The sequence below is a fragment of the Leucoraja erinacea genome, chromosome 18 (genome assembly GCF_028641065.1).
Source record: "Leucoraja erinacea ecotype New England chromosome 18, Leri_hhj_1, whole genome shotgun sequence".
Lineage (NCBI taxonomy): Eukaryota > Metazoa > Chordata > Chondrichthyes > Rajiformes > Rajidae > Leucoraja > Leucoraja erinaceus.
In genome coordinates, this window is record NC_073394.1 from 11920031 (window position 1) to 11934220 (window position 14190).

Consider the following 14190-nt stretch of genomic DNA (forward strand, 5'->3'; position numbering starts at 1 on the left):
GACTTCGGAGATAAGAAAGTACAAAGGACCGTCATGCTGAATTGGACAGGTGAAACTCAAAGAGTTTTTATTTCAATGGACGTTGACAGTGTTAAAGTTCCAAACGTGTCCTGTCCTGTGAGAGCTGTTGCTGACTCTACACTCCCTCCTCTTAACCCCTGGCCCAGATATTTTTAGTAAAGGAAGGCTTGAAAGGAGTCCATTGTTTTTTTTTTTTGCTCAAAGTACTTTTATAAAAAATGAACAGAAAGATCTTAACTGAAACTTCTCTTGCCTTTTTGTATGGAGTATCGTGTATTTGTCATTCACCTGTCACTGCATTTTAAAATTAATTAACAGATCTGAACACTTCGAAATTGGAAGCAGACATTTCCACTCTAATACCAGACAGTTATAGAATTATCAAAAAAACTTTAGACATGAAAATGTGATATAAAAAATAGAAAATGCTGGAATTATTTAGCCAGCTTCTTTAGAAAAATAACCCATTAACATTTAGAGAGAATAAAATGGATTAGGGTAGGATAGTGAAAAAAATGGGGGTTTGGAGGTTAGTATGGACTTGCCAGGCCAAAGGGCCTGTTGTTTCTGTTCTGAATTCTGGATGATTAGCCATGTTTATATTGAATGACGGTGCTGGCTCGAAGGGCCGAATGGCCTACTTCTGCACCTATTCCTATGTTTCTGTGTTAAAAGCACAAAATTAGCCACCTTCCACTCTTCCAGAATCTCATCCATGGCTACCGATGATACAAAAATCTCTGCCACATAGTCCCTAGTAATTTATTCCCTTGCTTCCCACAATGTCCGAGTATACACTTGGTCAGGCCACCGATTTATCCATCCCTATGTGCTTTACGACCATCCCCAACTCCTCTTTCGTAATGTGGATATGTTTTAAAACCGCCTTTCTCTTTTCTGAATTCCCTAGCTTCCATGATCATATCCATGATAAAACCAGACAGTGAACTTGTGCAGTAACCTTAGCCTAATCTGTTTGATTCTTAGCACTGCTCCAGCATTTTGTATTTTTGGTCGAAATTCCAGAATTTGCAATTTAATTGTAATTTAGAGTCTCTTGTGTCTCCATTTTATTCTCATGCATAAACAGTTAATAGGAAGGGCTTGGTAATGTTCTGTAGGAGGAATGGGCATTGGAGAATGACTGGCATTCCATGTAGTCATTGAGAGAGATACGATTCGGAATCAGGTCCCTTGGCCCACCAAGTCAGTGTTGATCATCAACCATCCATTGCCCATTATGCCTACTGTAATCTAATTTCATTCTCCGCACATTCCCTTCACTAACCCCCAGGTTCTACCACTAACCCACATGCTAGGAGGAATTTACAGCTGCCAATCAACCTACCAATATTTTTTCATTACCCGTTTTTTCATTATCCTACCCTAATCTTTAGTTTGTGGATGGAAAATGGAGCAAAAGGGGAAGCTGGAATGATTAGCCAGCTTCTTTAGAAAAAGAACCCATCAAACAGACAGCGCCGAATAAAATGGATTAGAACCAGGATTGTGAAAAACCTGTGGGGTTTGGAGGTTGCTAATTGACTGCCACAAGGCCAAAGGGCAGGTTGTTTCCTTCTGAATTATAACGATTAGCCATGTTTGTGAATGACAGGGCTGGTTCAGAGGGCCGAATGGTAATCGAACCATTCCAACCTCAGAGGACTACAATTATGACTTTTGGAAGACATTTGGACATAGATTGATGTTGATCTAGGCTCTTTGTCTGCATATCTCAAACCTAACATCACGAACCTGGGGATTAAAGTGGACCCTGAGCTTAAGATTTTGACTGTCAGGATACACTTGGGCTGTTGTTAAATCTATGTGCTTTTCCGCAACCCCTCTTTTGTAATGTGGATATGGCAAAAATAAAGCCGATTTCTGTTTTCTGATTCCTTTAAGACCATGATCATATGCCTTTGATAAAACTAAGTGGATGTGCTGCAATGCACTGTATCTGTTTGATCCTTAGCACTGCTCCATCATTTTGTATTTTTGGTCGAAAATCCAGAATTTCTCAATTTAATTGCACACGAAAGTCTCTTGTGTCTCCATTTTATTCTCACCTTTAAACCTCTAATAGGAAGGGCTTGGTAATGTTCTGTAGGAGGATGGGCATTGGAGAATGACTGGCATTCCTTGTAAATCCCTAAGAGTCTTACCCCTCGGAATCAGCTCTTTGGCCCCCTTAGTCAGTGTTGACCATCAACAGTCAGATCCATCAGCACTAAGCCTGATTGAGCCAAATTCTAACACGGAAGCTCAGAGGGGACCCCCCAGGTTTTGCACTAACGGCACATGAGAGGAGGAATGAATTGCTGCACGTTAAACCTACCCTTCTTTTTCTGTTTTTAAATCACTCCTTATCCTACCCAAATATTTAGTTTTGAATGGAAACTGGAGCACCTAGGGGAAGCCCCACCTGATCACAGGGAGAACATGCAATCTTCAAACAGACAGCGCCGGGGGTTGGGATTGAACCAGGTTTGCTGGACCTGTGAGGCAGCGCCTCTGCTAATTGTGCCACAACACCAATTTGCAGGTTGCCTTTAATATAACGAAATGTCCTGTGGTGCAGTGCATGTTTGGAGGAATGATGGTAATCGAACCATTCCAACCTCAGAGGACTACAATTACGACTTTTGGAAGACATTTGGACATAGATATGGATAGGAAGGGCTTAGTGAACAATGGGCCAAATGCAGGAAAATGGGAATAGCCCAATATACCAACTTGGTTGGCATGGCCAAAGAGGGCCTAAAAGTCTGTTTCTATGCTGTACAGCTCATGACTGAATGAATGGAGGAGGTTATGAGGGTTGTGCATGGAAGAATTTGAAAATCAGAATGGGAATCATATCGCGAACATATTGCCAAACCAGTGAGCACAAAGTCACGGTTTTCAGGCTCCTGCACCTTCTTCATGATGGCAGTAGTAAGTTGGTAATAATGGTTGCTTTGTTCTGGAAGTCATTGAGTATCATGTCCTTTTACCTTCAGCATTTCACTCCCCAAGGCTGTTAAGAGAGCCACATTTCCCAGGAGTTTACTTTGCAGCCCACCTTTACCTGAGTGCGGAGTAGTAAAAGAAACACTCATCCCATTGTTGACTTTCCTGTAAACAACACCTGCACACTAAGTGAGCAGTTAACTTCATAGACAATACGGACTTTGGATTTAGCTCTATTATGATTACCTAGTATTACAGTTATTAATTTATAGTGTTCATTTATGGTATTTTCACAGAAAATTCTTATTCCTTCCACCTCTACCCGCTCTCTGCAGGTTGGCACATGCTGTTTTACCAGACTTTCGCAGTCCAGAAAACTCTGATTTTTCTCTCCACGGAGGCTACCTAGCCCTTCGAGAGTTTCCAGCATTTCCTGCGCCTCTTTCCAACACGTTCTGGTTTCTAGCCACCAAATTCATATATCTCTCCACTATACATGAGAGTACAGTACAGAATAGCACAGTACAAAGCCCAAGGGTTCATCTCTGCACCTTGTGAGCAGTGGCCAGGCGGGCAAGTGTTGATTGATCCACCTCTCACCGTGATCCAGGGCCTCAGGTAATATGGCAGTGTCCCACCCAACTGGCATCTCTTGCGGCTGACCTTGGTACAGAATACAGCTTGGAGGCACCAGGGGATGCATTTCTAGCCTGCACCTGCATAGAGCTGCTCGTTTGCCCCACCATCTTGTTGATGCACATGCACTGTCTGTGTGCCGCATCAGCACAGCTCCTCGTGAGTTGTTGCCTGTGTTGTGAAGAATCTCCTATGTATTTGCAAACTCGTCTCTGCAGTGGTGACCATGTAGAATGTTGCAGAGGCATATTCACAGTAACGGGATCTTCGTCCCAGCATGGGTCCACACTGACCTTTTTGCCCATCTCACACTAATATGATTTGCCCACATTTGAGCTGTATTCTTGCCTGCCTTAATGCCTCTTAAAAATGGTAAATGTTTCTTTCCACCACCTCCTCTGGCATGTCTTCCAGGTGCAAACCACTCTGAGTAAAAAATGTTCCCCTTAAATTTGTTTAAAAACCCCTTCCTCTATGTCTCCATTTTTGATACCCTCCAGGGGAAAATGATAGAAGTATACGCACTCCCCCTGCACTCGCTCCAGTCCAATCCCTTAATAATCTTATATGTTTCAATAAGATCCCCTCTCATCCTAAATTCCAGAGTATACAAATTCTGATTCCAAATACAAACACAAATTCCAGAGTAGAACACTATATTCTGAATGGTTTGATTGTACTCATGTATAATATGATTTACCTGGATAATATGCAGTGTTTTTCGCTGTATCTCAGTACACATGACAATAATAAACCAATATCAATACCAAATGCCAGTACTTTTTCAGTGACAGTGTGTGGTATGGCGTGACAGCAAATCAAAAAAGTTGTCATTATTTTGTGTTACAGCAACGTGACATATACCTTTATTAATCATACTTAGGTAATGAAAAACATAAGTGGGTGAATTAGAACATGTCTGTTAAAGTTAGAACTCAGTTATTGTATGACAACTTAAAGTGTTCCCAATGTTGGATAGGTTGATGGGAAAACATTTTGATAAACGTAGCTTAATTTTTAATTTATGTGCATACTGACATCTTCTCTGCAAAACAAGACACTGCGAATACCTATATTTTGCGGGAGTGGGATTTGAACCTGCAGTCTCCTGGCTCAGAAACAAGAGATTGCTGCCAACTGAACCATAGCTGATATTTGTTTTCCTGTGATAAATCGACAGGCAGACACTCTATTCAGTCATCCACTATGCAGAAGGCAACAAACGTGGATAAGAAAAATGCACCTAACCTGAAAGACGATGCTGGGAAAAGATCTTCGAGGTCAAGTGCATCGACAGGAAGAGGTAGTACACTTCTCTGAATATTATCTCAATTGTACTTAAATTAGAATATTTTGTGCAGAGTTTTAAAACAAAATCAAGTGAAGGTTGTGCAATCTTGTGCAATCACATCACAATTGTGCAATCAGCTCACCATCCATGCTCACTTTTTCCCCCATCCACACTGCACCAATATCCTTATTTTCTTTATACATTTAATTAGATACTAGACTAAGTGGAGTCCCAGGTTCACACGGGAGGGCTGGTCCCCCAACGCAATATTCCACCTCTCCACCAATTCCAATATTGGTGGCCAGTGGGAGTGGGTCTGGAGTGCTAGCATGGGTGTTGTGGGTCAAGTCAAGCCCAGTGAGTGCAGGGCCAACAATCCATTCCATGTCAAGTCAAGCACAGGTAGGCAGGGCCAGCCAACAATACAATCCATTTGCTTTCATTTCAGGTGAGGTCAAGCAAAGCCAAAGCAAAAGCACAGGGCAGGTGGGGTCAGCCAACAATACAATCCATTTGCTTTCATTTCAGGAGAGCTCAAGCAAAGCAAAGGCAAAGCAAAAGCACAGGGCAGGCGGGGCCAGCCAATAATACAATCCATTTGCTTTCATTTCAGGTGAGGTCAAGCTAAGCAAAGCAAAGGCAAATCAAAAGCACAAGCACAGGGCAGGCCAAACAACTCATTTCATTAAGGGCTAACAAATCATTTATTGCAAGCACATTAACGGTTAACTAATCATTCATTGCAAGCTCATTGCTGGCTAACAAATCATTCATTGCAAGCACATAAAGGGTTAACCACATAAAGCACATAAAGGGTAGACTCACTGTTCAGTAGACTCACAGCAGAATCATAGTTGTGACCTCTTCCTCGCGATCTTCCAGAGTGACTGACTCACGTCCAGGCATCCAGGGTTTTATAGTCCTGACCCCCCCCCCCCCCCCCCCCCCCCCCAAAAGAAGGGTCGTTACCTTCATAATGGTGATTGACAGGCGAGAGGACCAATCAGCTGAACTCAAGATTTTTTAAACATTAATAAATATTTTTATTTTTCATCGATCGGAAAAATCCTCGGGGCTGCCTCAGCGGAGGAGGCCGTGAGTAAAATGGCCAAAAATCATAGTGATATATGGTAGCGTTTTTTCTAAAATCAATATACAGCGCAGACAGGAAGTGGTCAAGATAAGACTTTTAGTTATATAGATAATTTATTTAGTCAGAGGGTGTTGAATTATTTGCCACAAAAGACTGTGGGGGCCAAGTCAATGGATATTTTTAAGCTGGAGGTAGATAGATTCTTGATTAGTATGGGTGTCGGGGGAGAAGGCGAGAGAATGTGGTTAGGAGGGAGAGATAGATCAGCCAATATTGTTTGGCAGAGTAGACTTGATGGGCCAAATGGTCTAATTCTGCTCCTATCACTTCTGACCTTATGACTTATGACCTTAAGTGTCTGTCTAAATACCTCTTAAGCATAACGATTGTACATGACCCATCCCCTGGCAGTGTGTTCCAGATATTATCCGCTCTCCGTATAGAAAATCTTCCCCTCAGGTTCCTTATAAAACTCCTCCTCTCACCTCAATATGGGCAATAGATGCTGGCCATGCCCAACAAATGAATAACAAGGAGACACATGGAACTGTAGACGCTGGAATGGTTCCTATACCTCCTGCCTGACATTAACAAGAAGAAGAAAGCATGGCCCAGATGGTGGGGATCTTTGATGATAGATGTCACCTTCTTGATGTGATATATCTGAATTCCCAAATAGTGTTTGTCCCTCATTTCTATGCAATGATGAGCAGTTTAGTTTGTTTCACTTCCGAGTTTTGAGCAAAACTCAAAACGCTGAAGGGTGTCAGGGGTTATGAGGAGAAGGCAGGAGAATGAGGTTAGGAGGGAGAGATAGATCAGCCATGATTGAATGGCAGAGTGGACTTGATGGGCCGACTGGCCTAATTCTGCTCCTAATACTTATGAATTATGAACTTATGAAGTCAGCAGGTCACGTACATTTGTGGAGGGAATGCATAAGCAACAATTCTGGTCTGGACCTTTCTTCAGACTCGGGTTATTCAGAACTTATGCCTTCAGAATGAATAACATAGCTGCTGCCCATTTGGTTTGGAAGCAAACTGAAATGATGATCCTCTGGGTCCGAGATGCAATCACCAAGTCAGTGTCAAATCCTACCTCTGTAACATTAGCAGCGGTTACCAGACAAATCATTTGTAATGACAACTAAGAAACAGTTTATAGGATTAAACACTCAGAGCCAAATCATCCAGCAAATGCTCCGTCTACATTATAGTCATTGGCACAATAAGCATTGCAGGCTGGAATTCAGTGCTCGTGTGGGAATTATGCTTGGTATGCCTTCACCTGAACTTTCCTGCCATAGCATAGCTCACTGGTGACATCAAACAAAATGATTATTCAATTATGCAGGATTAGAAGTAATTAATACTCTGCCTTGTCTCTCTTTGTTCATGGGTATTTACTGTGATGTTACCTGCTGATGTATGGAGGTCTACCCCAGGTTACAGCAGGGTTGCATGTCTGAGGATCCAAAGTTGGAAATTTAGCTGCCGGGCAATATAATTAAATAAAAACAAGGGCAACATGCAGTTAAACCAAGGCATTTAATTAATGTATTCAGATATTACTTAATCAAATTCCCATAGGACAGAGAAGTCAAGAGAGACATCATCCACTGTCCTACCTTCATCAATCATCTTAGTCTCCTTCTCAAATAAATCAGTCAAATCCCGCGTATTTTGACACAGCTCAGATCTAGACCAGCTAAGGATTGCTGGTATCCTCTCGTGAGGAAAATCAATGAACTAAAAGGATCCACTGTGCTCCATGTTACTAATAACTAGTCCAGTTGTTGTACCTCTGCTGTAGCCAGTAATCTCAAAAGTACCCAAGTTGGTTACAGGCTTTTAAAAGCCAAATGGAGCGGTGGTGTAGCTGGTAGAGCCACTGTCTCTCAGCTCCAGTAACCCAGGCTCAATCCCAACATAGGGTTCTGCCTGTATGGAGTTTGCATGTTCCCTTTGTGCGTTTCCCCCCTTGTCCTCCGTTTTTGTCCCACAGACATGCAGGTTACATAGAAACATAGAAAATAGGTGCAGGAGTAGGCTATTCGGCCCTTCGAGCCTGCACCGCCATTCAATATGATCATGGCTGATCATCCAACTCAGTATCCTGTACCTGCCTTCTCTCCATACCCCCTGATCCCTCTAGCCACAAGGGCCACATCTAACTCCCTCTTATATGTAGCCAATGAACTGGCCTCAACTACCTTCTGTGGCAGAGAATTCCAGAGATTCCCCACTCTCTGTGTGAAAAATTTTTTCCTCATCTCGGTCCTAAAAGATTTCCCCCTTATCCTTAAACTGTGACCCCTTGTTCTGGACTTCCCCAACATCGGGAAAAATCTTCCTGCATCTAGCCTGTCCAACCCCTTAAGAATTTTGTAAGTTTCTATAAGATCCCCCCTCAATCTTCTAAATTCTAGCGAGTACAAACCGAGTCTATCCAGTCTTTCTTCATATGAAAGTCCTGACATCAGGTTAATTGGCCTTCTGGTTTGTAGGTGAGTGGTAGGGTCTAGGGGAGTTGAAGGAAAGGTGGGAGATTAGGCTCACAAGGAAAATTCTTCTGGACCGGGATTGCTGTGTGAGTAGGTCTGGAGTCATTGGATCCAAATGAATGCTGCCGGATGACAAAGAAAAATGATGAGCGTCCTTATTTTTGAAGAAACAAACAACCTCAGATGCTGGTTTATATCAAAGATAGACACAAAGTGTTGGAGTAACTCAGCGGGTCAGGCAGATAAAGGAGATAAAAGACAGGTGATGTTTCGTGTCGGGAGTGAAGCAAACGGGAGATCCCGTAGACCTCAGCGGATCATTCGTAAATGTTCAGCAAAATATTCCCGAAATGGACACATTAGGTCTCAACGATGTACAGGATTCCACGAGACCTACTGAATCTCCCGGTTGCTAACCATTTGAACTTCCTTTCCCATTCCCACGCTGACCTTTCTGTCCTTGGGCTCCTCCATTGTCAGAATGAGGTCACACACAAATTGGAGGAACAGCACCTCATCTTTCACTTGGGTAACTTAAAGCCCTGTCCCACTGTACGAGTTCATTCAAGTGCTCTCCCGAGTTTTAAAAAAAAATCAATCTCATGGTAAGCACGTAGAATGAAGGTTGCAGGTACGTCGGAGCTCGGGGACGTCTCTTAGCGGCTCGTAACGCTAACGGCAGGTACTCGGGAAGACTCGTGAAGATTTTTCAACATGTTGAAAAATGCCCACGAGAGCCCCGAGTACTGACGAGCAACCATTACTGTAAATCTCCTAGTTCGAATCAGGGCAAACTCGGGAGAACTCTTTAAATGAACTCGTACAGTGGGACAGGGCTTTTACAACCCGGTGAAATAAACGTTGAATTAGCTCATTTTAAGTAACTTCTACAAACACTTCCCTCTCCACTTTTGCCTCTTTCCTCCACCCTAGTCTTTTAACCAGTTCCACAGTTCGCAAACATGTATCCCTATTGAGATCCCACCTTTCTGAGCCTACAATTGTCTTACCAGGGAACCATTCTGCTGGAGGCTATATGTTTCTGGCCCTGAGTTGACTTGGTCTTTCTCCCACTTACTTCCAGTCTGAAGAAGGGTCCCGACCCAAAACTTCACCTATCCTATATCTCTAAAGATGCTGCCTGACCCGCTGAGTTACTCCAGCACTTTGTGTCTATCCTTATTTTTGACTTCTGTTCCCCTACTTATTCATTCAACTGTCCTATATGCTACTTTAAAATGCCCCCTCAACCTGTCATGCCAGTGTTTGGTGTCTTTAAATCCATTACTCTGCTTTCTGCACTCGTTTTTATACGTTGGTGGTGTTGGCTCGAAGGGCCGAATGGCCTCCTCCTGCACCTATTTTCTATACAAGTTAGTAGTATTTCTTCCAACGGCAACGAATGATTTTGGTTTAGGTTTATTATTGTCACGTGCATTGAAAAGTTTCCTTACAGTGAAAAGTTTTTGTTTGCAAACTGTCCTACCAAATCAAATAATACTACGCCTGAGTACAATCAAGCCAAACGTAAGTAGAATAGGTTGGACGAAGGGAAAAAGTACCCAGTGTGCGGAATATAGTTTCTCACCAATGTAGTTACCAGTTCCAGAGAAAAAGTCCAATGTCCGCAATGAGGCAGGTTGGAAAATCGGGACTGTGTCCTGGCTTATGGAAGGACCATTCAGGAGGGACAGGAGGGAGGAAAAAATAGGATATGCCAAAAGGGAGAAGGATTGTGCAGTGGGTAAACATCAGTATACATTAAAGAAGATAGACACAAAAAGCTGGAGTAACATAACGGGGCAGGCAGCATCTCTGGAGAAAAGGAATAGGTGACGTTTCATAGAATCATAGAAAATAGGTGCAGATGTAGGCCTTCGAGTCAGCACCGCCATTCAATATGATCATGGCTGATCATCCAAAATCAGAACCCCGTTCCTGATTTTTATCCATATCCGTTAACCCTAAGAGCTATATCTAACTCTCTCTTGAACACATCCAGTGAATTGGCCTTGCCTGCCTTTTGTGGCAGAGAATTCCACAGATACACAACTCTCTGGGTGAAAAGGTTTTTCCTCATCCCAGTCCTAAATGACCTACCCCTTATTCTTAAACCGTGACCCCTGGTTCTGGACTCCCCCAACATCGGCAACATTTTTCCTGCGTTGTCACGTGCACCGCCTCAGTCTTAAGAAGGGTCTCGACCCGAAATGTCACCTATTCCTTTTCTCCAGAGATGCTGTCTGACCCGCTGAGTTACTCCAGGTTTTTGTGTCTATCTTTGGTTTAAACCAACACGTGCAGTTCCGTCCTACACCTCGTATGGATTAGTTGGGCCGAGTGGCCTGCTCCTGAGAAATAAATTCTGTATAATGTATACAGCTATTACCAAATGCCTTATCTTTTCTTTTCCTTCCTTCCCGGATCAGGACGACAAGAGACGTTGAAGAATACGCTCACCAAGATGCTAAAGATAGCCCGATGTTACCTGCAGGAATTGGGCCAATTGCCCAAAGACCTGGCAACGAGTCCGTCGCAGGACAGATCGCCGAGTGCCCGTGGTCACACAAAGTACCACGGCAGCAAAGGGGAGGCACGAAGGGTGAACAGCAGGAGAGGCAGGACTGAGAGAACAAACCTCTGAGCATGTTGGCCTTCAGTAAGTTGTAGAACATAAAGGACAATTGCTTCTAGTTTAGTAAAGAACATTTCTTGAAGTGAAAAATGTTGAATCCTCCATTAGGTGACCTTGTTTGTTATTTGTTTGTATACTTTCTTACCTAAAATAACGTTCTCTTTTAGACGTATTTTGCAAAAGGCACCCTGTTTTGTAGCTGGCTTGCTGGCATCGACTGAAATGTACTGTCAGGATTTATAAAAAGAAAAGGATTTAACTTTCTTTCAATGGGCTCTGACCTCTTCTTTTAATCCAGGAGCACGGTGCCTCATCAACACAGATTGCAAGAAAACCAAGAGACGGCAGATGCTGGAATCTTGAGCAAAACACAAAATGCTGGAGGAACTCAGTGGCTCAGCAACATCCGTGGAGGATCTGAAGATGGGTCCATACCCAAAACGTCTCCTATCCATTCCCTTCACAGATGCTGCCTGACTCACTGTATTACTCAGTACTTTGTGGGGTTGCAGTGCAGTGCAGGCAGACAGAGGTTTCACACAGCCCCCCCCATCACCCCACATGCCATGTTTCCATTGAGACTATGGGATTCCTGGGGTGAATACATTCCACCAGAATTGTTGAAGCTTGACGCTGAGGGCTGATTTTGCAATCATCATTAATTATGAACAGTTCAGCAGCAGTTACAGTAGGGTGAAAACCTGAGTACATTCATTTACAGTTACTAAATGATTAGAGTCATAAAGTCACACAACACAGAAACAGGCCCTTCAGCCCAACTTGTTCATGCCGACCAAGGTGCCCCATCTAAACTGGTCCCATTTACCCATATTTGGCCCATATCGCTCTCACCTTCTCTTCTCCATGTACCCCGTTCCCAAGGGGGAGCAAGAGCAGTCGCAACAGGGGCAGAGTCTCCCTAGTTCTCAACTTTCACCCCATCAGCACATAATCCGACATTTGCGCCACTTCCAACGGGATCCCACCACTAGCCATATCTTCCCATCTCCACCCCTTTCCACTTTCCGCAGAGACCGTTCCCTCTGCAACTCCCTGGTTAACTCATCCCTTCCCACCCAAACCACCCCCTGCCAAGGTATTTTCCCCTGCAACCGGAGCAGGTGCAATACCTGTCCATAAACCTCCTTCCTCGACTTTGTCCAAGGACCCTGACAGTCCTTTCAGGTGAGGCAGAAGTTTACTTGCACCTCCTCCAATCTCATCTACTATATCCGCTGTTCCAGGTGTCGACTCCGATACATCGGCGAGACCAAGCACAGGCCCAGCGATCGTTTTCGCAGAACAATTCAGCTCTGTCCGCCTAAACATACATGATCTCCCGGTTGTTAAACACTTTAACTCCCCCTCCCATTCCCACAGTGGCCTTTCTGTCCTAGGCCTCCGCGATGTCAGAGTGAGGCCCAATGCAAATTGAAGGAACAGCATATTTTGCTTGGGCAGCTTACAAACCAGCAGTATGAATATTGACTTCTCTAACTTCAAGTAACCCTTGCTTTCATTCTCTCTCCATCCCTCCCCCATCCTGGTTCTCTGACCAGACCTCCTGATTAAATAGTATTTTATTATGCTTTGTTGTCAACTTCCCCTAGCTAACAATGATGTCTCCTACATTTTCCTTAAACTTTGTTCCCTTTGATGTCTCATTTTCACACCTTACCTTTCTATAACTCTGCGTCTCCCTCTCCCCTGAGTCTGAAGAAGGGTCTCGACTCGAAATAGTGCAGGATAGACACAAAATGCTGGAGTAACTCAGCGGGACAGGCAGCATCTCTGGAGAGAAGGAATGGGTGACGTTTCAGAAGGGTCTCGATCCAAAACGTCATCAATTCCTTCTATCCAGAGATGCTGCCTGCACGCAGAGTTACTCCAGCATTTGTGTCTATCCTCGGTGTAAACCAGCATCTGCAGTTTAATAAATAGCAGAGCAGACTAGAGACGCTGAATCGCCTAATTCTGCTGCTAATAGGTTTCGTTATACAGTGCAATGTAACACATTGATTGCCAAGTGATTGTTTTATCTCCATTCCTTAATCACAATTAGATGGCACCAGCAATCTTTCACAAAAGTGGGAAATTAATTTAATCGTGATAATGCACGAGTTGTGTTGCCAAAGTAAAGATGTGGAAGTCAATTGAAGAGAGTGTTAATTAAGGTGGTGTCTTCTATCCTCACTGACAGATGAACTGAAAGAACGTGCACCAGATCAAAGTGTTTCTGTGCAAACCCATGGCCAATTCACTTAACTAGCTTTTGGCATTCAAATTAAATCTCATGAACGTGCTGTAGTATATTATGGATTTAGCCTCTGGGTCCTCTAAATATATTTGCCAATTGGGACTTGCACACCACATACTGTACAAGTCAGGGCTGCCTTTTTTTCTAAATTCAATTAGATTAGTGTAGGATTCATGTATAAATGTGTGGTTGAAAGTCAACACAGGCTGGGTGGGCTGAAGGGCCTGCTTCCCGCCTGACTGCATAAGTGCTGAGCCAGCAGTGGTATGGAAAGACTACAGATGTTGGAGGAAAATGAACAGGTCACAACGCATCTGCGGAGGGAACTGAAGAAGTAAAAGTGGATTAGTACTGAAGTCTTGTGCTCCAGAACTTGGCATGCCCTAGCCAGGCTGTTCGAGTACAGCTACAACACGGGAATTTACCCGATATTGTTGAAAATCGCTCATGTATATCCTGGAAAAACCCATCTCCTCCATCATCGGCAACGGTATGGAAGTGACAATCAACAGTGCTATCAAGCAGCACTGACTCAACTACAACCTACTCACAGAAGCTCAATTTGGCTTCTGCCAAAGTCACTCAGCTCCTGACCTCGCTACACCTGTGGACAAAAGAGCTGAACTCCAGAGGTGAAGTGAAAGGAACTGCCCTTGATATCAGAGCAACATTTGCTCATCAGGCATCAGGGATTCCAGGTTGAACTGGAGTCAAAGGGAATCAAGAGGAAAACTCCGATGGTTAGGATCAAACCCAGCACAAAGGATTGGAGAAACAGCATCTCATATTTCGCTTGTGC

The 14190-nt window shown here is 43.6% G+C and overlaps 1 protein-coding gene and 1 long non-coding RNA gene across 8 annotated transcripts in view; one reads left to right on the forward strand and one right to left on the reverse strand.

Moving 5' to 3' along the window:
- LOC129705651 (uncharacterized) overlaps positions 1-5789 on the reverse strand; it is a 39423-nt gene extending 33634 nt beyond the window's left edge. Inside the window, exon 1 of the long non-coding RNA XR_008724937.1 lies at positions 5726-5789. This is a non-coding gene — a long non-coding RNA (uncharacterized LOC129705651). The remainder of the gene's footprint in view (positions 1-5725) is intronic.
- si:ch211-266k8.4 (carabin) overlaps positions 1-11398 on the forward strand; it is an 89055-nt gene extending 77657 nt beyond the window's left edge. For all 7 annotated transcript variants that reach the window (XM_055649314.1, XM_055649316.1, XM_055649320.1 and 4 more), the window contains 2 exons: positions 4790-4912; positions 10929-11398. In XM_055649314.1, coding sequence (XP_055505289.1) covers positions 4790-4912; positions 10929-11143 — 338 coding nt within the window. In that variant the 3' untranslated portion in view covers positions 11144-11398. The remainder of the gene's footprint in view (positions 1-4789; positions 4913-10928) is intronic.
- Positions 11399-14190: the final 2792 nt, after the last annotated feature.